We start from the raw sequence: 25,817 nt of genomic DNA on the forward strand, positions 1-25,817 counted from the left end.
ATGTAGCTCAATGGCAAGCTACCTGCTCAGCATGCATGAGGCCCTGGGTTCAATCCCTAGCACTGCGAAAAACAAAACCAAACCAAAAAAGCCACCATAGGTGTGGAGGCCTCGGTTGGTTGGCCTCCTGCTCAACTCTCGCAGCAAACACACTGATAAGGAACTCGATCTCCCCTCCTCAGAACCACATCTGGGCCCAGATGTGGGGGACTCCAGCAAGGCCCCTGGGGAAAGGCCACTCCCTGGCACTTAGAATGAGATTCAGAATGTAGTGTTTGAACCAAGTGCTCACTGTCTCCGAACTGAAGTTCTTCTGGGAAAGCGACCCCTGCGGTTCCAGGCTAACTTGTCGGTTGGACACTCCAGGACCCAGGATGCAGGGAACTCAACAAAACCCTACCAGGCCAGCAAGTCCACATGCAGACCAGAACCACCCTCCTGTTCGGTTCTTTGTTTTGTTTTGTAAGCACTTCTTGGAAATAATGGCTCTCTCTTGATTCTGTCCTAAAATGCAGAACAAGAAGGAGCAAGAAGGAATTCTGTAAGCGACAAAGTCCTGTGCATTGTGTCATGGTCGATTTCCGGAGCCGACCTTTACCTTGAACTCCTCTCTTTCCCTCAAGAAGATCTTCCAAGAAATTGTCAGCAGCTTGATGAATTTGTAAAAGATGATTCCTTCTTAACTGAGTTGTCCTGGAACCCTCGTTGAAAATCAGTTGACCGTAAATGTATAATTTATTTTTGGACTCTCAATTCTATTCTTCTTATCAATATATCTCTCCTTACACCAAGATCACACTGTCTTGATTACTGTGGCTTTGTATTCTAAAATTGGGGAGTATGAGTCCTTAACTTTGTTCTCTTTCAAGATTCCTTTTCTTGTTTCTTTCCTCCCATTTCCTTTGGTTTCCATTTTTTTGGGGGGTGGTTATTACAGGTCCTTTGCATATCTACATGAGTTATATAATCAGCTTGCCAATTTCTGCAAAAAAAAAAAAAAAAAAAAAAAAAACCAGCAAAGATTTTGATTGTGTTGAAACTAGAGATCAATTCAATGAATATTGATTGATATCTTAAAAATTTTCAGTTTTCTGAACAGGGAATGTCTATCCATTTTTTAGATCTTTCTTTTAGCAGTGCTTTGTAGTTGGCATGTCCTGCAATTCTTTCATTATATTTGATTATTCTCTTTGAGGCTATTGTGAGTGGAATCGTGTTCTTACTGATGGCTTTGGAAAGTACTCTGTTCAGCCGGGTGTGGTGGCGCACTCCTAGCCACTCAGGAGGCTGAGGCCAGAGGATGGAGGCCAGCCTCAGCAGCTTAGCAGGGTCCCATATAAAAAATAAGAGGGGACTGGAGATGTAGTGCATAAGTAGAGCACCCTTGGGTTCAAAAAAGAAAGAGAGAAAAGGAAATTCTCTGTCCGCTGGAGTGGTGGAGGTGGGGCATTTGAAGGAGCTCATCATGTAATACCCTTGATTAATCGAGGGTGGTTTTATGTGATGTATAAGGTACAGAAGGTAGTAAATGACCCCAGGGAAGCCACGGAACCTTTGAGGGGTCATAGGTGCTTCAGGATGCTTTAGAGCTTCTGGGTTGGCAGCCTCTGTGCCTCCTCCCTCCACTGGGGCCCGTATCACACCATTGTAATGGTGTCTGGGCCTGTTCTCTCACCTCGCTGGGACTGCATGAAGGCAAGGATCAAGGCTGGGCACAGTGGCGTGCGCCTGGAGTCCTAGTGGCTCGGGAGGCTGAGGCCGGAGGATCACAAGTTCAAAGCCAGCCTCAGCTACTTGGGGAGGCTCTCAGCAACTTAGTAAGATCCTGTCTCTAAATAAAAGTATAAAGAAGGGCTCAGTGGTTAAGCGCCCCTGGGTTCAATCCCCGATACATGTATATGTATGAAATATCCACACTCCTTCCAAAACTGACCCCTAAGATGCTCCTTCATGTCCTTACCCATTACCAGCACCGTCAAGGTCATTTATGTTCCCTTGAGGATGCTTGAAATAAGAATAAATACCCTGGCTGTGTTGAACATCTTCTGACATTTTCCGGAATCCTTTCTAACATGGAGGAAACAGATGACATTTCCATTCATGGAAACAGGAGCTTTTTTTGAGAGGATTGTTTAAAATTAGATACAAACATCTTCAGCTGAAGGCCCGATGTATTTCAGACTTAGAAGACTATGGTGGTATTTCTGGTATCATTCAATAATATCGATTTGTTTTTAAAGGGCAGGCCATTGAGAAGGCAAAGAATTTTAGACTTTCTTAAGTAGAAAACTGATTCCTTCATCAGAGTCCCCAGAAAACGTTCCCTGCCTACCAGATACTCCTTCCCAGTCCCCAACTAACTGGATTATTTGAGGGTGAAGCAGCAGTATCTGAGCAGCTAGAAGGCAAAAAAAAAAAAAAAGATGAACAAAGATTCTGTGTCACCTAGGAGAACCCAGCTGTCCAGAAATCACTAGAGCCAGGGCTACTTGGAGTTCAAGAAAATGTGAATGTCAGAGAGAGAGAGAGAGAGAGAGAGAGCGCGCGCGCGCTGGGTGCTGTCTGACAGCTTGGGCGGAGGGAGCTCCAGCCCATTTCCGGGGACATGAGTCCACTGCTAGAACAAAGTGTCATCTCTACACGCTCCAAGCCTGATTGTGCAGGCCGATCATGCAACTTCCCCCCCTTATTGGAAAAGAGATTTGCAGAGCACCCCACAGAGATGTTCTTGGTCAGAGTTCATAAGTCTTCAACTGAACAGTCACTAGGACACCAGAACAAATGACCAGGCTTAGACCTTGGCAATGTCCATCACCAACATGTTTTAATAAGAGATGAACGCACACATTTGGTTTCCTTGCAATGTTTACATCGAGCAGCGGGTCAGTCTTCTCTGGCCTCGGAGGGGAACTGGCAGCTTCCTCCCTCCTTCTGTAGGTCCTCCACCTTCTCCACGGGATGAAGGCCTGCGCGGACCAGACCCTGGGAGTGGATGCAGTCTGCGGAGACTGGGCTCCAGCCCTTCCCTTGAAGGCCAACACCAAGCCCCAGCTGGCCTCCTGTCCTCCTCCTCTGCAATGCACATGTCACACATCTGGGCCTTCCTGCTCTTCCCCACTCCAGGGATCCCCCTGTGGGCGCCATTGCTGGAAGCCCAGGAGCTGCCTCTGTGTGGACCAGGACAGGCCGCAACAGAGGGGGTGGCAGAGCAACCCGGAAGGAAGGAGCATCGGCACGTCAGGGATTCCTGGCCTCCAGACCCTGACCAGGGCCACATCCTCTTGGTTCCTCTGCCCTTTCACCCATCTACCTGTGCCCAAAATCCAAAGCCTCGAGACCTGAGTGAGCTACTTCCTGTCCCCAAGACTCACCACTCAGCCTGGCCGTGGAGGAGACCGGGCAGGACGCCTGAGCCAGGCCTCTGCTGCTGCAGAAGAGACCCTGCTCTGCCTCTGAGCTTCAATTTCTCCTCCTTTGAGCCTCAGTCCCCAATCTCTGGGCTGGGAGGGGGATAAGGGCTTTCTGAGTTTGTCCTCTGGTGCAGGCCCTGCTCTTCCCAGGGACACAGCTGGATCCCCAGGAGCCAGAGACACAATTCCAGAGGTAGCCATGTGGGGACACTGGCTCAGGTTCAGACGCAGGTCCACCAGCCAGTCTCTACTGGGCAGGCCCTGGTGAGTCAGGGGGACCCCCTGCTGAGGGACAAGAGAGCATTTCCCCAATCTAAAAAAAAGCTGCTCAGGCCACACACCTGGGTCACCTGTAATTTCAAAGGAGAGCGCCTGGGGCCAGGTGGAGGAGAAACCCCCTGCACAGGTCCAGCTGGCGGATGGCAAGTGTCACACGGGTCTGGGCCTGGACTGCAGCTACAGAGATCTTTCGGTAGTCATTACCTGAAGGTGTGACGGGGTGACTCTGGGTGGCATTTGCTTGGTTGCCAGCATCCCCAGACTCACCTACAAGTGACAGTTTTCCCATGCAGAGCCACAGGTCCTCAGTGACCCTTCCCCTAAGCATACAGAGACCCGCCAGAGCAAGCTCTCCCCACCGGGGGCCTCAGGGGATCAGGCCAACGGAGTCGAGACACAAAGCCCTGTTAGTCCCAGCTCGTCCTCTTGGGTGAGTTCCTGAGGCCGGCAGTCACCATGAGTGGCCCCGCGGGCTCGGCCAGCTCTCCCGGCTCTGCAGCCTCCAAGACCAGCTCAGCCCCTGGCGGTCACTACTCCTGAGAGCCAGAGTTCGACCTGGCGACACCTGCACCGTGAGTCCCTCTGCCAACCATCTCCTGGCCCCACTCCCGGTGGCTCGACTCCTGCAGTCCCCGGCCTTTGGTCTCGATGGGCAAAAAACAGGAGGCCAAGCCAGCCAGGAGGCAGCAGCCGCTGTAAACCGCCAGCGTCAGGTACACGGAAGACTCCAGCATCACCTGGGGAAGGGAGACACGGGTTGGTGAGAACACCCTTCCTGGCCAGGTGCCGTGGGGCACACCCGTCATCGCAGTGACTCAGGAGGCCGGGGCAGGAGGATCCTGAGTTCAATGCCAGCCTCAGCAACTGAGTGAGGTCCTATGCAACCCAGTGGGACCCTGTCTCTAAATAAAAAATCGAAAGGTCTGGAACGTGGCTCGGTGGTGAAGCAGCCCTGAGTTCAACCCCCAGAACCAAAACAAACAAAGGTCAATTTAATTATATGACTTTTATCTTAATTAAAACAGAAAAAAAAGTTGGGATATTCAAAAAGCAAAAAGACTTAGTGAGATCCCCCAAAGTGAACCGAAATGAAATGCTTCAAGGCACACAGAGTCACAAAATTTTCTAACTGTCCCTAGCAATCCATTTCAGGCAGAAGAGATGAGGACAGTTGCTTTCTGTGTTGACCCATTTAATTTTTCATCCAAACAAATTATTTTGGGGTTTTGTTTTGCCTCATTTTTCTTCCTCTCTTCTTGTTTGGTATTCGAGGTGGGTCTGGCTGTGTCGTCCAGGCTGGCCTCAAACTCCTGGCTCAGGCCATGCTCCCGCCTCAGACTCCCGAGGCGCTGGGAAGCAGAGGCGTGTGCCACTACGTCCAGCTTCTCCAAATTGCTTTGGATCAAGCCGCCTGGCTCTCCCAGGGTCTGCTGCCTAGGAAAGACCTGAATTCCACTGTGGTCTTGTCTAGGACCCAGCTGTGTGACCTTGGCGAGTCCTTTACCTCTCTGTGCCTCTGCTTTCTCACCTGCCTGTGGGGGGTTGCAGGACCGCTCTCACAAGTGGGCACAAGGGCTCAGAGGGGACAGCAGCTGCTCGCCAGGCCCTGGGTCTGGAGCCCCTGCCCCGCCCTCAGGCGACACCCACCTGAGCGATGAACGGGGTGATCAGAGCACCCACTCTGGCCATGCCGCTGCAGGTGCCCAGGCCCAGCGCCCGCGTCGCCGTGGGGTAGACCTGGAAAGGGAGCCAAAGGCGGGCTGGGGAAGACGCCAGGGTCCCTCCGTCCCTCGGCTCAGCACGGACGCGACCAGACCCCTCCAGCAGGCTATTTGAGGGGCGGGAGACGGGGGGAGGGATTCCCACCTCAAAGTGTGAGGAGGGTCAGCCAGGCACAGGGTGTGGCTAAGAGCCCAGGACGGGGTCCCCTGCCCCGGGAGCCCCCAGAGCCTGCTCCGCACATTCAGGGCCCAGGGAGGGCCCACCTGGGCGCGTGAGTCCACCTTAGGGACACGGGCTTCCGGGGAGTCTCGTGAAGAGAGCCACCAGTGTCACAGAGCTTCTGCTTACACCCTGTTGTGACCATGTGCAGGGCTGTCCCCGGGCAAAGTGAGAAGGGGTCCAGGTCATGAGAAGGGGCTGTGTCCCCTCCACTGGCTCCCCCTGTCTGCAGGCTGCACGGAAGACGCCAGGGCCCCGGGGCAGGCAGCGCTCCCGACTTCGGCACTCTGGGGGTCATGGTGGGTCGGTGGGTTGCTCTCCGTCAAGGAGACCCTGCTGCGCACCGGCAGCCCTGGCCTCGGGTCCCGTCCCCAAGTTATAACAACCCCTGACATCTCCAGATGGTGCCAAACATCCCCTGGGGGACAGAGTCACTCGATGGAGTCACAAGATGCAAGCAGCCTGAGTCCCTGAACCACCGCAGGAAGGAAAGCCTTCCCACAGCCCAGATCACATGGGCTGACTGCTTCGCGGTGAGGGACTCAGCAGCGGTGGGTTCCCTGTTGGGGGTTGTTTGTCACAGTTTTGCTGGGCGCTGCGGGTCAGAGGGTCTCTGGCCTCTACACCACTCTGCCAAACAGCACAGAGCGGCCACAGAGGTCCTTGCCTTCTGATGGCTACGGCCCCGTGAACCCCTTCCAAGTTGAAGACATCATAAGTCAACGATGCATTTACTACACCTGACCTACCGAGCACTACGTGGCTTTCACGCTCTCCTGAAGCTGAACATTCATAAATCAGGGCTCATCTGTACAGCTGGGGATGCAGCCCAGCGTGGCCTAGCATACACAAAGCCCTGGGTTCAGTCCCTGGTAAGACACACACACACACACACACAGAATCACCTGCACATGAAAGGGTGTGGTGTGTCACAAACCTGGATTAATGAACCCGGAGATTTGAACGTCAGACGTGTCCTTCCCTTAAAATCCCACCCAGCCAGGCACGGTGGCACATGCCTGTCATCCCAGGGACTTGGGAGGCTGAGGCAGGAGGAACAAGAGTTCAAAGCCGGCCTCAGCATCTTGGCGAGGCCATGAGCAACTCAGCAAGACCTTGTCTCTAAACAAAAATGTATATTAAAAAAGGCTGGGGATGTGGCTCAGTGGTTAAGGGCCCCTGGGTTCAATCCCCAGTACCCAAAAAGAAAAAAAAAAAATCCCACTCACCTCTCCCTTCACCCAGCTGGCTTTGGGTAGTGATAGTCCCCCGGGGTACCTGTACCCCACTGTAAACTCTGGGGCCTTGGTTTCCCTAGGCCCTGCACCCTGTGCCATACCCGTGTAATCAGTCCCTGTATTAAACTCTTCTCGGTGACTAGTAGCCCAATGTGACTGAGAACGTGCACCCAGGCAGACGTGCTTAGAAAGAGCTGGAAAAAACACACACTGAACGGTTCAAGGAGGCTGTCCAGCAGGGGCGAATGTAGGGCCCTCTCCTCTGTGTTTGCTCAGTTAGGTAACATTTGGGATTCTGCCACACAACATAAGCTTTTATTCGCAGAAAAATGATGGTAAAATAACCTGAAATAATGAGAGGACTTCATGGTCGTCATGGAGACCCAAGGACAAATTCCACTAGGGCGTCCCCGGCTGGCTGTGTCCAGAGGCACGGCACCCCTGCCCACCCGGCCCCTCCCAGATGCTTCTCCTACCTCGGGGGTGTAAACATAGGCCGCCTGGAAGCCTCCGGAAATGAACGCTCTTGCGATGAAGAGTAACAGAGTGAGCACGTTCCTGGGAGAGGACAAAATGAAAGCAGATCAGCGGGGATTTGTGTGTGTGTACATAATCAGCCCAGAGGGGAACTTAGCGGAGCGGGAACAGAGCCAGGGAACCGACACCGCGGTTCAGTACTTCTAGGGCGATCCTGATTCCCAACCCGCTACAGTCCCAGCACGGGTCCCGGAGTGCCCACACTTGGTGATCTCAGCCGCGTCTCTCCCCACCCTCTGGGGCCCCTGGATTCCTCAGGGGCTTGGACTGGGCCCTCTCAGGTGAAGAGAAGGCACAGATCGCTTCCATGTTTTGAGGTCGATGGGAGTTGGGAAAACGGAGAAATGAAATCATAATTAAAAGAATTATAAAACAGGGCCCACTGGACACAGGGTCAAATTCCACTGGAACAATTAACACTTTGAGTCGATACACACATTTAATGGCTCTGCACATGATCTCACTGGGAGATGAGGTGAAATGTCTCATTTGATGCCAGCAGAGCAAACCTGGGGGTAAAGGGCCCTACTGCCCCCACCCCCAGTCACAGGCACTGACCGCCAGCCGAGCCTCAGTCAGTCCTGGGGAGGGGCGGGGAGGTGCCCTCTAAAAACGCACCTTCCGACACAGATGGACAGCAGCAGGCTGCAGAAGGAGAAGATGACAAAGCACAGAGCCATGGTCTTCTTGCGGCCCAGGCGGTCGATGATCCACAGAGTCACCAGGACGCCTGCCAGGGGAGCAGGAGCATGGTGGGCAGCCTCCGATGTGGATCCGAATGACCCTCCCTGCCACGCACACCCTGTGTCCTCCCCTCCCCTTGAGAGTGGTCTGGAGCCAGTGGCTCGCCTCTAACGACTAGAACACAGAAAAGGTGGCAGGAGGTCGCGGCTCAGATAAGGCTAGACAAGACTGCTTCCGTCCTGCCTGGATCCTCTCTCTCTCTCTGTGTCCCTGGCTTGGCTGGGTGGACAAGGTGACCTGGCAAAGAACTGAAGGTGGCCTCTGGACAGCAGCCAGGGAGGAACTCAGGCCTCCCGTCCAGCAACCCAGGAGCATTTGGATCCTGCCGACAAGCACGTGCATGAGTGTGGAAGCAGATTCTGGCTCAGCTGGGCTTTCGGATGAGACTATAGACCCTGGCCAACTCCCCAGCTGCAGCAGAGTGAGATGCCTGAAGCAGAGGACCCAGAGGAAGCCACTCCTGGATTCCTGATCCACTCAAGTCACCGTCAGATAATAAGGGTGAGATGTTTTAAGCCACTAAACCTTGAGAAAATTCATGACATGACAATAGGTAAGTAATTCAGGTACCAAAGAGAACTCGAATGGCAACATTCACTGAATCCAGATAGCAGAGTGCTCAGGCTGGGAGTTAGAAACACCTCGGTTCTAAGACCACATCTTGTCTCTTAACTTGCCATGTGGTCTTCTCTGAACCTCAGTTTCTTCATCTGTTAAATGAGACTAAAGAAACCCAACATTCCCTACCTCAGTAGAGGCTGTACTGCACAGTGATTGTTATTACTACTAATAATTATATTTGAGGAAATACTTGTCACATTTATTATCCTATTTAATCCTCCAAAGAACCCACTAAACAAACATTACTAATAATCCCATTTTTACATTTATTCAGTTAATTAAGAGGTTGCCTACTGTGTGTCAGGAACTATTTTAGGAGGTTGGAATGTGTCTATGAATGAAAAAAACCATATCAAATAACAAATAATAAATAAGGAAAGAAGAATCTGCATTTCAGAGAGAGAAATCACGGAAATGGGGAGTGCTTAAAGTCTTGAAAATGCCACGTGCTGAAAGTCACAGGAATGCGCTTGGTGGGGCTGAGCCTTAACTTCTGAGCCTTTAGTCTTACCTGTTATGCCACAGGGAAAGGGTCTTAGACAATTGAGAACATAGCAGAGCTAGACTCTGGGCCCTACAGTGGGACCCAGTTCTTAGCTCTGCCAGGTGTGGGACCCTCAGGCTCCTGGCTGGGTTTTCCCAGAAGTGGACAGTGGGACACAGAAGCAGAGGCAAGCTGCAGGCTTAGGAGGTCATCCAAACAAGCACCAGGAGGAGAGCGGGCAGCGTGTATCAAGCAGGTCCCTCCCGTGCCCGGCCATCGGAGCCCAATGCCACTGGAACACGCACCTCGGACTTTCCCGCCTAGTGGGTGCAGAAGCTGGAGTATTTACAAACCAACTCCTGCGGTTACTGTTGGAAGGCTGCTCCTGGGTACTAACCCTGACCTCCAGCTACCCTGCTTGCTCTCAGACACTGAGGTTTTCCCACTGAGATGCAGCCCGCAGGCGCAGAGATGCAGAGACTGGTGGTTGCCAGATGCAGGAACCATCTCTGCTACCCTGGTCGAGTTACATCACGTCGCCAAGCCTCAGTTTCTTCTGTTGTCAAACAGAAACAATTCTACGACTTCACAAGATGACTGAGCTCATATCGTAACGCATTTAGCACAGTTCCTGGTAGACCATAAGCACCCAGTAAATCCTAGATATTCTTACTGTCACAGTTACTATTCCTTTGGAAGAAAAAAGATATGTCACCTTTGCACCGTGTGCTGGTTGGCATTTCTGACGCCCCTCTCATCCTTTCCCAGGTTCTTGGTCTTGGTGGACAATAGTCCACAGGTCTCTCGTATCTCTGCACGTGTCCTGAGCAGAGCCCTGAGCCGCTCCATCGTTTCAAAGTTGACTATCATGTCACACCGTCATTTCAAGATCGTTTGCGTACAGCGAACAGCTTTGGAAGGTAGACATACTGTCTCCCTCTGGGGCAAAGGGCGTTATGTTTACTAAGTAATATGATCTCTCCTTCTGGGGCAAAGGATGGACAGACATCTGACAGCCCATTATCAAAGATTTGGGTTTCCTGCGCTTGGGGTTCCTCAGTGCTGTTTTGGATATGGTTTGAGTACTTCCAGAATGGTTCATGTGCTGGGAGCTTGGTCCTCAGTGTGGTCATGTTGGGAAGTTGTGGGACCCTGAAGAAGTGGGGTCTGGTGGGAGGCTGCTACTGGCCCTGGCCCCCCAGTCTCTCTTGCTTCTTGACTTTCTATGTGATCGCTCTCTCTCTCATGTGCTTCCACCCCAGTAACATCACCTATCAAAGCCAATCCAATGTTAAGCTCCAGAAGTGTGAGCTAAATAGACCTCTTTTCTTTACACAGTAGCCAGCCTCAGATACTTTGTTATAGTAACGAAAGATGGACTCACATACTCAGCCATGATGCAAATCCATTGCATGTGTACCATCCAACTAGCTATTCTTCATCATGGAGGTGGGACCTTGGTGGGACCAAGTGGAACTGATTCCATGTATCACTCATGGTGAAATCAGTAGGATTTGTGGTAGGATTTACGTATTTATGGTCTACCAGGAACTGTGCTTTCGTCTGCAGTCTTTTGTCTCTGACCTCACATGCGTGTCTTCTGCTAGCATACATGAAACTGGGCAGCCTAACTTGTCAGGCACGGAAGAATTTCTTTCCGTTTTTTGCAGTGCTGGGGATGGAACCTAAGCCACTAAGCCAAACCTCCACCCGTCAGCCTTCAAGAAGGGTAAAAACCTCAGCCCTATCACAGTTCTTGACTGCTTGTAGCTAAGGGTTGAAAAAAAAATTCCCTGGCTCCCCTAGAAATGGGACTTGCTTCTGGGTGAACAGACACAGCATGCCAAGGCTTCCAAGCCCAGGCTCACCTGGCCTAGGTCCCTCACCTGGGAACTCTGACAGGGTGGTCCACAGCAGGTCCATGTAATCCTCCTCGCTCAGGTACTCACAGGCCAGGCTGCACTTTGCTTCCACGGCCTTCTTCCGGCTGGAGACTGGGGAACGAGAAGGGGAGGAAGGGTCCTGCTGAGTCTTGGCTGGTCCCCATTTATTCCATCCCTACCATGTGGGTGACACTTTTGGTAAAAGCAGAGCAGATGTCCCCCGGGTTACTAAAATCAGGAGAAGCTGACATCTCCCCCTTCCTTCGTATGTCTCCTTCATGACCTGAAACTTTGCAACCTGCTCAGCTCTGCGTGTAAACCCGTGAGTCACTCAAGCACCCTGCATCTCAAAACGGGTAGCACACAGCTGATTAGCCCGAAACGTATCTGGTCCCCCTTCAAGACTTAGGCAAGACTCACAGCTTCTGCTTCAGACCTGTGCAGGGGCGCCTGGAAATCTTCAGTCCTGGCCTTAACCTTTCAGGAACATCGGCTCCACAGTAAGACGTCTCCCACTGCCCACCCCGCAGCAGGAGCCATGGTCTCTTGGAACCTGGATCTGCCCCTTCCAGGACCACGGGTCTGACAGATGCACATCCTGAGCAACACGGGGAAACTGCCCTCCCTCCCAAGGGACAAAGAGCCTCCTTCGGAACCAGAACTGAGAATGATCCACCAGACCACAATTAACTAATAATTAAGACTGCTTAATTATGCAGACCTCTTGTCCCCAGCTCAGCTCTCCCTCTAGTTAAACTAAAGCCCCTGTCGGCAGCCAGAAGACAGCTGAGCTGCTGGGTGGCACTTGGCCTTCCCAATGTGTCCACACTGATCACAGTCCTTTTCCTTTTTTCCACCCTGACCTGTTCTGCTTGGTTTGGGGGAGCAAGTAGCCAGACCTGGTTAGCTGAGACCCCTGGCCTCAGACCTCTGGTAACAGCTCCGTGATGAAGGTTTTTCTGCAGAGCTCATAAAAGCCAATTTGATCTTTCTTATTCTTGGTACTGAGGTGGGGGCAGGGCAAAAGGCAGCTCGTGTGGGTAGATGATCGGGTTGGTTGGATCAGGAAGATGGGGCTGATTGCAAAGGAAAGGAAATAAAATGCTAATACCTGCTGGACACTTCCCTTCCTCCAACCTGTTGCCAAGGTTACCTGCCTCCAGGGAACTGTCCCTGCCAACAGAGAGTTGTTAACGAATGCCCCTGGGCTGCTCTCTTCCTGCTGGTACCCCTGGTACCCCTTCTGATCATGAGAGGAGGAGAGAGCAAAGGAAATCTAAAATCTATAAACGGGGTCGGCCACCCCGCCTCGTTGGGCACCAGCTCTGGGTCCTGGGTCCTCTCCAGAGGTGTCTCCTATCTCTGTTCTGTCCTTTCAATAAAACCGTTGGCTCTTGCCTCCGCATTTCTTGGGTGTTCAATCTTCAGCACTGAGGAAATGGACCCTGATCCTCACTGATTCTCAACATGGGCATCGGTACTGGAGACTGAATCCAGGAACGCTCTGCCACAGCTACACCCCAGTCCCTTTTATTTTTTATTTTGAGAGAGGGTGTTGCTAAGCCGCTTCGGGCATTGCTAAATTGCTGAGGCTGGACTCCAACTTGGGATCCTCCTGCCTCAGCCTCCTGGGTCGCTGAGATTACAGATGTGAACCACCCTGCCCCACAATCAGGAGTCAAACTGAACTGTGAAAGGGGCGGTTTTCCAAAAGACGGAGATTCATAGCAACCAATAAGAAAGGGCCTAATCCACCTGACCAGGAAGTTCCCTGGGGTTTGACCCGCTAAGTCACTGTTTTGACAGTGACTTTTATACAACCAAACTGCTTTCTGTTCAATTTTTGGTTCTTTCAGCCCTTCTTCACCTATAAAGCTCCCCTCCCCTGTGCCGTCCATTAGCATATCTATTCTATCTTATAGAATGAGGTTTTCCCCAATTCCAGACTCACTGATAAAAGCCAATTAGATCTTTTTCATTTTTATTTTTGGTACTGGGCATTAAACACAGGGGCACTTGACCACTGAGCCACATCTCAGTCCTTTTTATTTTTGTAAGACATAGTCTTACTAAGTTACTCGCTAAGTTGCCGAGGCTGGCCTCAAATTTGTGATCCTCCTGTCTCAGCCTCCAGAGTTGCTGGGATTACAGGTGTGCGCCACCACACCCAGCAATTAGATCTTGATTTTATTAAAAAAAATTTTGTGTGTGTGAGTATTGCTGAAGACTGAACAGAGGGCCTCAGGCGTGCAAAGCAGGAACCCTAACAGAGTCCCATTCCCAGTCAGTCCCCTGATTTGATGTGTAAGTTAAATCTGTTGCCATTTGGCCTTGACACTTATAGAAGCTTTCTCCTTGTATCCTTTAGCAAAGCCCAAACGACCGGAGGTCTGGCGCTGCCAGATTCATGAATTGCTGTCTACTAAAATAAACTCTAAAATTTTGATACGCTAACTTCAGGACCCAAACCCTGACATAAACGAAACTGCAAACGTCAGCTCCATCATGACCAGATCGCCTTGTAAATGGGTCCGCTTCATGCTTTGAACACAGCCCTTGCTGCTCTGCCCCTGCAACTTATTTTTAAAAAGACATGTTTCTTTCTCTTCCTCTCTCCCTACCCATACCTGCTCTCTCCCCGTCCCTCATCTCCCTGAAAACAGGGTTACCTTTCTTCTCCATACTAGGCAGAGTTCTTGTCCTTGAGCACACACCCACCACAGGAACAAAGTAATTCAGACTTGAGGGTGGCACCAGAAGATCTCAGAAATGACTCTCTCCCAAATTTACAAATGAATTACAGAGAAAGCAGCTTTTGAATCACCTCTTAAAAAAAGAAAGAAAAATCCCTGCTTCCCCCTGGGCAGAATCATAACCTCTGGGACAGGAGTTCTCTGTTTCTCTTTTGCTAGTAAAGCAATAAAACTTCTTTTTTCTTTTCTCAAAACAGCATCCTCATCATTGGATTGGCATTAGGGACAAGGACCGAGCTTTGAGTAACAATCTGGGTTTCTCTGGAGTATCTTGGAAGCCACTTTGTGCCAGGCCAGGCTGATACTGGCCTGCGTGGAAGTGTGGTATAACTGCGCAGGTCGGTGACTGGTAAAGCAATCTGGGTACTCACTGCTGCAGACGTCCCCGGCCTGGAAAAGCTCTGTGGTGAGCAGAACTAAGCCGTAGTAAGAGAACGCGTTGGAAAACCTGCCAGGAGAAAGGAAGGTGAAAAGCGGATCAGAGCGCCCAAGACCTCCTCCCCCACACCCTAGGGAAGGATCTGTGTCCACAGCAGGTGGGCGGCCGTCTTTGGACCATGCTGGGTCTTTTCCCCCCCCCCCCCCCAGCACAGGAAGATGACAGGTACCAAGATAAAAGGAAGGGAGCCTGTGTCTTTGGAAAGGTCGCAGCATGGATGATCCCCTCTCCCCCAAGGCTGGCCACCCAACTGGTAATCGCACCATTACCTGTTGAACAGGTAGGCGCTCTGGACTCTGTCCAACCCTCCTGGTCTAGTCCACATTTGCCTGGGCTTGGTGAGAGGATTCAGCTCAGAGGAATGTGGGGGCAGTTGGACCCGGTTCTATGTATTATCGAGGATTTTTTCTCCTCTTCCCTGCTACTGACCACTCTGGGGACACTGCCTCGCCAAGAATGATGCACTGCTCCAGGGTGAACGGGAAAGCCGGGGACTGGTTTAAGAAAGCACACGCAGCCCGAAGCCAGTTTCACACACTGTGGATGCTACCAGGTTCGTGACTAGGCGGAAAGCTAGTGGGAAGAATGGCTGACGTTTGACTTGTGGTGAAGGTTCAGATAATTACTCCCTGCAGACATCTCCCCGTTCAGCCCCCTTCCTACGGCTGTTGTTTGTGGAAAACTGAACAGAGTCAGAACTGGAAGTTCCAAGAAAGGTCATGTTGACCAAATCCTGGTTCTCAAACTATGGTATCCAAGGCAATGGAGGCAGAGAGGAAGTCGCTGGCAGATCATACACACCAGCTCTTTTGTAGAAAAAATATTCTACAATACCTCATTAACACCTTCAGTCCCTCCCCGTCTGTCTCTTAACATAGAGGCTCCTTGCTTCAAAGACCAACATAACTACTTTTTACTGGATTTAACTTATTTTATTTTATTTTTTTGTACTAGGGGTTGAACCCAGGGATGCTTAACCATTGAGCCCTATTCCCAGCCCTTTTTTATTTTGAGACAGGGTCTTGCCAAATTGCTTAGGACCTCACTGAGTTGCCCAGGCTGGCTTTGAACTTGTGATCCTCCTGTCTCAGCCTCGAGAGTCACTGAGATGACAGGCATGTGCCACCATGCCTAGCTTACTATATTTAATTTTGACAGTACCTTCTACCTATGACCTGCAATTAAGGCGTTTTCCTTCAAAACAGATAAATGAAATTTATTTTTTGAGGTACTAAGGGGGATTTAATCCAGGGCCTCATGCTTGCTAGGCAAGCCCTTCTTGAAAAATAAAACTTTCTTTTGAAAGAGAACTGAGTTTAAATCTAGCACGGTGGCACATGCTTGTCATCCCAGTGGCTCCGGGAACTGAGGCAGGAGGATCCAAGTTCAAAACCAGCCTCAGACTCAGCGAGGCCCTCAGCAACTGAGCGGAGACCCTGTCTCAAAATAAAATATGAAAAGGGCTGGGGCTGGGGCTCGGTGGCTAAGCGCCCCTGGGTTCAGCCCCGGGGACGACACAACAAAACAAAAACAAAGACAAGATGTGCAGCCTGAGCTGAAAGGGTCCTCCCTGTACCACCTTCGAGGAAAGCCACTCCGAGCAGGGGCGAGAGGGTCAAAGGGGTCGCCGAGCCGCTCTTACCATATAAACCACAGCAGCAAAGTTGTCCATCTAAAATGGGGTGTGAAAAGATCTCTCATCCTGCCTCGGTCCTCCTGTTTCAAGACAAGGACGCGCGGTTTACTGTCACCCCACCGGCTAGGTGGGCTTGAGTTGGTGGCCTGACACCTGAGCACACCCACGGCTGGGAGGGAGTTTCTGATGGGCAGGACAATCCTGCTGAGGACCCACGATCCTATCCACCGCAGCCAGCCTAAACCCCTCCATCCGGGACCCCGCCCTTCCATCGGGACCCCGCCCCTCCATCCGGGACCCCGCCCCTCCATCCGGGACCCCGCCCCTCCATCCGGGACCCCGCCCCTCCATCCGGGACCCCGCCCTTCCATCGGGGACCCCGCCCCTCCATCCGGGACCCCGCCCTTCCATCGGGGACCCCGCCCCTCCATCCGGGACCCCGCCCTTCCATCCGGGACCCCGCCCCTCAATCCGGGACCCCGCCCTTCCATCCGGGACCCCGCCCCTCCATCCGGGACCCCACCCTTCCATCCGGGACCCCGCCTCTCCATCCGGGACCTCGCAAGGTCCAGAGGCTCCACTTCCCACCTGAAGCTGCAGGTGGAAAGCAGAGCCCTCAGGCAGTCCCAGCACCTGGGTGTACAAAACAACTCCAGGGGCGTGCAAGCACTTCACAGGCACGTGCACACACGTGCGCGCACACACACACACACACACACACTCACTTCTCTAAAGCCAGCTCTAGGTCAAGGTGACAATAAGGTACTGAGAAGCCAACTCATCACAGGACGATCAGGAAGACTGATGAGCGGAATGACCCATCTGTCAATTTCATGGAATTTAGAATTTATCAAATTAAAGAACTTATCAAATCTTTGCTTTACAGTGTGCCCTTAAAAACATATTCTATGGGCTGGGGTTGTGGCTCAGTGCTAGTGCACTCGCCTGCCTAGTATGTGTGAGGCACTGGCTTTGAACTCACTATCATCCTGCCTCAGCCTCCGGAGCTGCTGGTGACAGGCATGCGCCACTGTGCCCGGCTTTCTTCCTTCCTTTCTTTTCTTTTCTTTTTTTCAGTGCTGGGGATGGAACCCAGGGCCTTGCACACACTAGGCAAGAGCTCTACCACTGAGCTACACTCCCCATCCCCTGCATCTAATGTGATTTATTGCACAACTGTGGCCCACCAATCACATCACTAGTGAGACTTCGTCAAGTACCGAAAGGCAGAACCAAAGCAGAAGTCGTTATGGGACCGTTACCAGATGGCACCTCTTACCAAGCAGCATTTTTAGAACCTGGCAGAGGACACACGGATTGGAGCTGCCAAATTCCCCTTGCAGATCCTGCCAACTGCCCCCCCACTCCACGTGCACATAACGCACACATGCACGCATGTAGCTCCCACCGGTTGTACACGTGCTCACCCACATGCATGTCCACACATGTACATATGCACGGTGCCCCACGGGTATACGCTCCCCTGCATGCATGTGGACACACATGCCCCCGGGTCGGGAGGTCCAGTCACTGACCTGTCTGGAGATGATGAGTTTCCCCAGGGGCATGGGGGCTCCGTTTTCTGTTGCTATCCTCTTTAAGGTGGCAATTGCTTTTTCTTGGTTCCCAGATAGCACATCGTACCGCGCACTCTCTGGCAGCCACTGGAGGGACAGGAGACCCAGGCATGGCTGGTTAGGGTGAACAGAACACACCCAGCCACTGGCTCTCATCTGTGGGTGGGGTTGCTAAGCTGGTGACTCTGGAGCCAGAGGCCTGGCCTTAAATGCTGACTTTCCTATTTTATGGCTGTGTAACCCAGTGCAATGACTTGACCTCTCTGTTCTTCTATTTCCTCACCTCTAAAATGGGGGTCATAATAGATCTAACCATTAAGGTGACTGAGAGCATGAAATTTAGGGACAATTTATGCAAAGTGTGTTGCTCGGCGCCTCGCCTGAGTTATGTAGTTATTATGGTCACGCTCTGTTAGTATTTGGTGCTGGTTTGAGTTTCAGGGGAGTGTTGAATTAAATTGTGACCACCATCCAAATTTTATCCCCAACTCTCAAGAAACTACCTCACCTGTGTTGAGCATCATCTTGCAAACTCAGTCCGAGAGAGAGTGAGAGAGAGAGAAAGTGAGAAAGCAAGCCTAATGGAGTGCCAACCCTGAGTGAGTAGATAAACTCATTTCGGTCAAAAGAAGCCACGGCAACCAGTGAAGAAGCAGTTATAGCAGAGAGAGAAGGAGATGGAGCGCCAGAAGATGTGGCTCAGATTAGACTTCCATCCTTAATTTGTTGTAGGTCCTTGGACAAGTCCACTGGACTCCCTGGGACTCAGTTTCCTCATCCATAAAATGGGGGTGTGGCAGAGATTTGCTAATGTCCACCAAAGTTCATGCTTCCTTTGACAGAGTATAGAGTTGTCTTTGGATGTGGCTGCCCAGCCCTGGACTACATTTCCCAGCTTCCCTTGCAGCTAGGTGAGATCATGTGACTTTCTTTTATCCAGTGGCATGTAAGTAGACAATCTCCTGGCCAAGAACCAAGTGTGCAATCTCCACTTTCCCTTCCCTGTCTATGATCTGCAGGTAGAAGACTCCAAAGCCCTGAAGATGGCAGAGCCCCAAGCTGCAAGGAAAACCTGGTCCAGAATCTCACTGTCCATCCAGAATGCTCATTCCCAACTGGTATGTTATTGAGAAATAAACTTCTGTTGTGTTAAGCTACCAAGTTTGTGGGGGGCTTTATTTGTCCCCCTAGTTAATGTAGAGGTTCATCAGACCTACCTCATATGGTTACTGGGAGGAATGTTTACTGATACCTGTGAAGGGCCTGGCACAGAGATTGCCGCACAGTTAAACTCAGTATCATTAATACCTATTGTTATTACCAGGAATTATTGGAGCATGTACCACACAAGAGATCTAGCCATCTGTAGGCTTATTTTGAGGCCCCACTGGTAGTAAACTGTAAACTGCTGAAGGTGTGGCTTGATCTTACCACAGGATGTGGTTTATGCAGAGCAAAGATAATGTGAGCTCCTGGATCCAGCCATGCCTGAAGCCAGATATTTAATCCTGTCATGCACCTACCCCTCTGTTTTACTCAAGACAGCGTGAATTAGGCATCAGTCACTCACAGCTTAAGAGTTCCCATGAACCCAATAGTCACTCAAGTGTGGATCTTTCAAGGATGTGGTCAATGTATTCCCTCAACCCCAGTTTTCTTCCTAGAGAACACCCCGGAAATGTCTGTCTGGAGGAAATCTAACACCCTCAGGCTGCCTCAGGCTTCATTCCCTTATCTCATCTCCTGGTTTCAAAAACCAATATTTAAAGGTGGCTTTGGTGTTGACCTCCACCCGCTTTCCACAAAAATACAGTAGATGGTAAAGTGCGAGGCAGGGAAGGCGACATGGGAAGAGATACCTACGAAGCACAGAACAGCGAAGAGGAGCAGCGGGACAGCAGACAGGATGAGCAGCCAGCGCCAGCCCAGGCTGGGCATCACGAACACGGCCAGGACCACCTCGAACACTGTCCCGAGGGCCCAGAAGACCTGGCACAGAGAGTCGGGGTCAGGGGTGGGGCAGCGTGTCCCCCAGTGAGCGACTGCAGGGTTGCACGATGCCTGGGGACGACGGTATCGACGTGGGGGCGGGGCAGGGGTCAGCAGGGTGGGGATGGCCTTGGGGCGGGGCTAGGGCCATCAGCTGTCCATCTGCTGAGGGTCCTGCTCATGCCCCAGGGTATCTGCTTGGCGTTTGCAGATGCCATTGGGTGTGCTGCTGGGCAGCTCGGGCTGAGCAGGACAATGTGATCAGTATTATGTGACGCCAACATGACAGTGGATGCATTGAGGGGTTCGGGGCTTGGGGTTTTCCCCTGATTTTGGGGGTCAGGTAAAATACACATGACGTACAATTGGCTAGAGTAACCATTTTTAAGTGCACAATTCAGTGGTATTAAATGCACACCATCCATGTCCAGAACTCTTTCCATCTTGTAAAATGAAAACTTTGTAGCCATTCAACTGTAGCTCCTCACCCTCCCACCCGCCCTGTCAGTCTCTATTTCCTTATGACGTTGCCTGCTAGAGACTCAGGTAAGTGGAAACACACAGTAAGTGTCTGGCTTACTCCACTGGGCATAAGTCCTCAAGGTTCCGAGTTGTAGCATGAGTCAGAATTTCCTTCCTTTTTAAGGCTGAAGAATATTCTATCAGACAGGGCACAGTGACGCCCACCTGTCATCCCAAGGGCTCGGGAGGCTGGGGCAGGAGGATGTTGAGTTCAAAACCAGCCTCAGCACCCTAGCGAGGCCCTGAGCAACTCGCCGAGACCCTGTCTCTAAATAAAATACAACAAAGGGCTGGGGGTGCGGTTCAGTGGTTAAGCGCCCCTGGGTTCAATCCCCGGTACCAAAAAAGAAAAAAATTCCCATGTGGCGCAGACGACACTCGGCCTCTCTGGCGTCCACCGACGGACGTGCACGTGGCTTCCATGTCTTAGCTGTGGGGCGCGATTTGTTTACAGAGCGCCACACGCGGAGTTGTCTACTGAAGTCCACCTCCCTTGGCCAGCCGTGCCTCGGCGTCAGTCCTTCCCTTGGGCTCTTCTCTTTGTCTCTGCAGGTCAAGTCTCTGGGCCTCCGTTCCTGCCTTTGCCTGGAAGCCATCCACAGGCTCCCTGGACTCTGGCTTCCCACGGAGCGCCTCCCAGAGGGAGCCCTGCTGGAGAGCGGAGGGAGGGAGGAGGGGAGACCCGGGCCCCTCCTGGGGGCTGCTGCGCCCTCTGCAGCCGCTTGCCCCACAGGCTGGCTGGTGCCGCCCTGCAGGGGCTTCATCAGGTGCCTTTATTAAGCTCTCCTCACACGATGCTAACGTGAGCGTGCAGCCTCCCGCTGGAGACCCCTCTGCCGCCACCCGCCCGGCTCATTCTGAACTCTGGTCCTGACCGGCTCCTGGTGCACCCCTGGGATTACAGCAACTCCCCCCGGCTGAGGCAGGAAGATCACAAGTTGGAGGCCAGCCTCGGCAACTTAGTGAGACTCTTTTGAAGCTCAGGGCTCAGTGGGAGAGCACTCCTGGGTTCCATCCAAAGTGTTGCAGATCGATCGATGGATCCATCAATCCACCTGGTCATCCGGCCTCCCCAGGAGGTTTCCTGAATCCGCCTTTGCTTAAAGGAAAGCAGTCCATTTCTGTGGCGGACAATCAGGGTGACAGACAAAACAGGTCCAGCCAGGGCAGGGACCAACCAGAATGGACATCAGCCACACCCCCACTCCCCCCTCTCCCGGGCCAGGAGTTAACTCTGTAGCTGCTGGGTCGTGGGAAGCTCCGAGGAGTCCCGAGACCACGGGGTGTTAGGCAGCGAGGGCGAGCTGGAGCTCGGGGTCAGCGGGCCCAGATGCATTTCATTATTTAAACAGCTGGTTCACCCAGTGTCGACCGGCCGACTCTCACCCCACCTGGTCAGGAGCGGATGCTGTCAGGATGGACAAACCGGCCTGTGGGGTCATGTGATCGACGACGCTCTCGCTGTGGTCACAGTGACTGAGGAGGTCCCAGGGACTTCACCGTCAACACTGTGGACCTCAGTGTCCAGCAGAGGCAAATAAATCCCTTGGCCACCGTGTGCCGGGGCCATGGAAGTACGGATCTGCCCCGAGATCTTTCCGATCATGGCTGGAAGTGGTCACAAGGCCAGGCAGAAGGAGGGCTAAGCTAAGGGTTGACTGGACCCGGAGAAATTTAAGGAGGTGACCAAGAATGGAGATCACTCACAAGATAGGTACCAATCCGGGGAAAAGCAGGGGTGGCGGGTGGCGGTAAGGGCAGGGACAGGAGTGTGGTCCATTCAAACTGTCAATCAACACCAACTCTAAGTCATTTCCAGTTGAAGAAGGGCATGCCACCTGCCTGCCACCATTTTTTAAAGGTACGGTTGATTTAATTTTCTCGTCAATTGAAGAGTGTGTCCACACTGCAAAACAGCCACGTCAGAATCCACATCACTGATCCATTTAAATCTTTGTAAATATTTTTAAAGTCCTTTTTTCTTTGTCGGGTGGCTCAGGACACCTGTGAACCACCTGCCAGAGAGTCGGCCTTCTCTAGAGACCCAGCCTCCCTCCTCCTTACCTCGATCAGCAAAATACACTTGGCTCTGGCTTTCATGGGGAGGAACTCAGCATACAGCGTCACCCTAGGCAAGCAGAGAGAAAGGAGCGAGGGTCAGGACGGGGTGGGAAGACTGCAGAAGTTTCTGAGCTTCTGGGACAACACTCCTCCACGGGTGGTCATTATTATATCCGAATGTCCTCGAATGGTGGCTGACCTTTGGAATTAGACTCTCAGGGATGGGGGCCTTCAATCTGCATTTTCTTTTCTTTTTTTTTTTTTTTTTTTTTTGGTACCAGGGATTGAACCCAGGGGCACTTGACCAGTGAGCTGCACCCCCGGCCCTTATTATATTTTTATTTAGAGACAGGGTCTTGCTCAGTTATGTAGGGCCTCACTAAACTGCTGAAGCTGGTTTTGAACTCGTGATCCTCCTGCCTCAGTCTCCCAAGAGGCTGGGGTTAGAGGTGTGCGCCACCTGAATCTGCGTTGTTGACCGGCTCCCTAAGAGGTGCGCAGGTTTCCTCAGTACGTCCGCTCAGTCCCACCGACAGCCCAGGAAGTCTAGGGGAAGACAGGGGAGTAGGGCTGTGGGCACCTTCAACCTAGAACAGGGCACGAGCCCTCACGACACCCTCGCCCCAGCCCCATCGAGGGCTGGCTGTGTTTTCTCGGCAGCAACGCCAGATACAAGGCTGAGTCTTCCTGGTGCATCACCTTAGGGGCATGTGACCTTAGCCCTGGGCATCACTGGGCATGCGACATCAGCCCTGTCCCCACCTACGGGGACCTTGATCTTCACCAAGACATCAGGTTGGTGTCTGACCCATTTCTCCACCTAAGCACATCATTTTTCCCATTTGACCCTCATAAGTACTTTCTGCCGATAGCCTGTTCCCCACCAGCTTTAGCTCCTGGCTGCTTCTGCCTAAATCGCCTGTGACCATGCCATCAACAAGTGGCACTGAAAGATTCTGTCACTCCTCTCACATTTACTGCTTCAGGTTCTACCACAAGGAAGAGCTCCTTCCCCTCCGCCCCTTACCTAGCTCTTCCATCCATCCCTCTCTGAATCTGTCCACCTATCTCTATCCTGAGCTCTCCAGATATGCATCTATCATCTATTTACCTGTTATTTATCTACCTGTCACCTATCTACCTCCACCTGGGGTCTCCCTCCACCCTCCCCTTCCTCCTCAGCCCTCTGGCATGCTGGGGAGAGAAGGGAAGTTGCCCACGCTACCTTCCGTTTGGCTAGGAAGAGGAGGCCTTCTCTTCTCCACAATTCCCCCCCAAGTCAGGTGTCTGAGCCACCAGATGACTGCCTGCTACTTTCCTGGTCCCTCTTAAAGAGTGGGGGTGGGGTAATCAGGCGTGGTGGTGCATGCCTATCATTCGGGCAGCTTGGGAGACTGAGGCAGGAGGATCACAAGTTTGAGGCCAGCCTCAGCAACTTAGTGAGACCTGCTCAAAATAAAAAATAAAAAGGGCTGGGGGTGTAGCTCAGTGGTAAAGCACCCCTGGGTTCAATCTCCAGTATCTAAAAAACACACAAAACCCCCACTGGGTTAACAGGAAATTGTCCTGATCTATGCAATAAGAGGGAAATGAAAGTGGTATTTCCAAAGAGGTGGGGCCACATCAATTGGACCAAATATGAGTCCGAGATACCTCCAGGACCTCCTCTCGAGGTCCTGCTCCTCACGTTACCTTTGCTCCAGCGGGACTTCATGGGCACACCACGAGGTGACAGGAAACACAAGCCAGGGTCACCGGGGGTCACTGTGGTTAATGGGAGCATGTTGGAGACCCAGGGAGGCAGGATGCCATCACACACAGCTCATCCATCAGCGGGAATGGCAGGACCAGGAGGAACCAAGCGATGCCAAACAGCAGTTTCCAAATATTCAGGGGCAGCCTGTTCAGTGGATCCCACTCCCGGGCTCGCCCGGTGATCTGGGAGTCCAGACTGCCTGAGACCACATCCTTACTGCCCCTCAGGGACACGCCTCCCTAAGTCATCCCCTGGACAAGAATCCCTGCCTCGGGCTTCTATGGAGCCCCGTGGAGTCCTAGCTGTTCACCCGGGGCCTCAGCAAGGCCACTGAGATGGAAACGCTGGTTAAAGGTCTCACCCGCACCTCTGTCCAGAGCAGGTAGAATTTTCGGGAGCCTCGGAGGAAAGGGGAGGATCTCAGGAGTTCACACTCCATGTCTCAGGCTCTCTGTCTCTGGGTCTCTCTCTGTGTGAACTCTTAGCTGAGATCATACTCAAGAATTTTAAGCTTAGTTGGGTGTGGTGGCGCACTCCTGTAATGCCAGCGACACCGGAGGCTGAGGTAGGAGGATGGCAGGTTGGAGGCCAAGCTGGGCGGTTTAGTTCTGACTGTCTCAAAATAAAATAAAAAGACTGGTGATGTAGCTCAGTGGTAAAGTGCCCCTGGGTTCAATCTCCGGTATCAAAAAAAAAAAAAAGAACTTTACGCTGGGCGTGGTAGCACATACCTACAGTCCCCGACACTTGGGAGACTGAGATAAGAGGATCTGAGAGCCAGACAGCTTGAGCCCACAAGTGCGAGGCTAGCCTGGGCATCATACCAAGACCCCGTTTTAAAAATGATGGACCCAATTATTAATTTTATTTACTTATTTATTTTCTGGTACTGGGGATTGAACTCAGGGGCACTCAACCACTGAGCCACATTCCCAGCCCTATTTTGTATTTTATTTAGAGACAGGTCTCACTGAGTTGCTCAGGGCCTCGCTAGATTGCTGAGGCTGGCTTTGGGCTCGCGATCCTCCTGCCTCAGCCTCCTGAGCTGCTGGGGTGACAGGCCTGCTTCACACCAGTCCCAGCTCCAGTTGGTTCATTTGTTTGAGACAGGATCTCACTAAGCTGCCCAGGCTGGCTCCACAGGCATCCTATGCCATCCTGCCAAGCATTCATTTGATTTATAAATAATAATTCTGCCATTTTAATTTATTTTCTTCCCCCCCTCCTTCCTTTTTTTTTTTTTTTTTTTTTTGTGGTGTCAAGGATGGAACCCAGGGCCCTGTACATACTAGGCAATTGCTCTACAACCAACCCACATTCCCAGCCCCACCTGTTATTTTTTTTTTTTTCGATTCCGGGGACTGACCTCCTGCCCGCCAGCCTTTCCAGGGCGTGCGTGAGCCTCTGGCACACACACATTCTGTCACACGCATGAACTGCCGCTCCTCCGTTACAGCCACCTTTTACTGAAGATCTACTGTGCGCCAGACACTGTCTGGATGTTTCACAAGGATTATCTCCCTGGGTCACCACGGAGGCGGGTAACGGGGTAGGGAAGCATAATCCCACTGTGTGCGCAGGTGCATGTGTGTTTCTGTGTATCTTTAATCTTATTTCCTTATCCGTATCTACCATGTCAGAGGTGGTTACTTGCCCGGGGCTGTTGGTCTAGGTCAGGAAACAGAAGAGACAGAATTTCAACCCTGCTGTTTACACTCTAGCTAGCCCGTCAATCACTTCCCTATTTGGGTGGTTTCATAGTTATAAATAACACTTCCTTAAACTTAAACATCTTTTTAAGTCAAAATTGTCCAAATGTTTGTTTTTACCTAGTTTCCTAAGATTTCCCTAAATTGATTTTTTTTTTTTTTTTTTTTTTGGTACCAGGGATTAAACCCAGGAGTGTTTAACCACTGAGTAAATTCCCCAGTCCTCTATTTTTTAAAT

The 25,817-nt window shown here is 51.8% G+C and overlaps 1 protein-coding gene across 2 annotated transcripts in view; it reads right to left on the minus strand.

Moving 5' to 3' along the window:
* Nucleotides 1–2,803: 2,803 nt before the first annotated feature.
* Nucleotides 2,804–25,817, minus strand: part of SVOP (SV2 related protein) — an 87,495-nt gene continuing 64,481 nt past the window's right edge. The window contains exons 7-16 of one of the 2 annotated variants that reach the window (XM_079151367.1): nucleotides 22,118–22,181; nucleotides 19,406–19,531; nucleotides 17,501–17,629; nucleotides 15,972–16,045; nucleotides 14,262–14,338; nucleotides 11,141–11,248; nucleotides 8,024–8,135; nucleotides 7,345–7,426; nucleotides 5,337–5,426; nucleotides 2,804–4,426 (exon numbers count right to left, since the gene is read on the minus strand). In XM_079151367.1, the coding sequence (XP_079007493.1) occupies nucleotides 4,220–4,426; nucleotides 5,337–5,426; nucleotides 7,345–7,426; nucleotides 8,024–8,135; nucleotides 11,141–11,248; nucleotides 14,262–14,338; nucleotides 15,972–16,045; nucleotides 17,501–17,629; nucleotides 19,406–19,531; nucleotides 22,118–22,181 (1,069 nt within the window). In that variant the 3' untranslated portion in view covers nucleotides 2,804–4,219. Of the gene's footprint in view, nucleotides 4,427–5,333; nucleotides 5,427–6,859; nucleotides 7,214–7,344; nucleotides 7,427–8,023; nucleotides 8,136–11,140; nucleotides 11,249–14,261; nucleotides 14,339–15,971; nucleotides 16,046–17,500; nucleotides 17,630–19,405; nucleotides 19,532–22,117; nucleotides 22,182–25,817 lie in introns of those variants that run through there. The other variant, XR_013765759.1, reaches the window with a different exon arrangement.

This window comes from Sciurus vulgaris, assembly GCF_902686455.1.
Source record: "Sciurus vulgaris genome assembly, chromosome: 8".
Taxonomy (NCBI): Eukaryota; Metazoa; Chordata; class Mammalia; order Rodentia; family Sciuridae; genus Sciurus; species Sciurus vulgaris.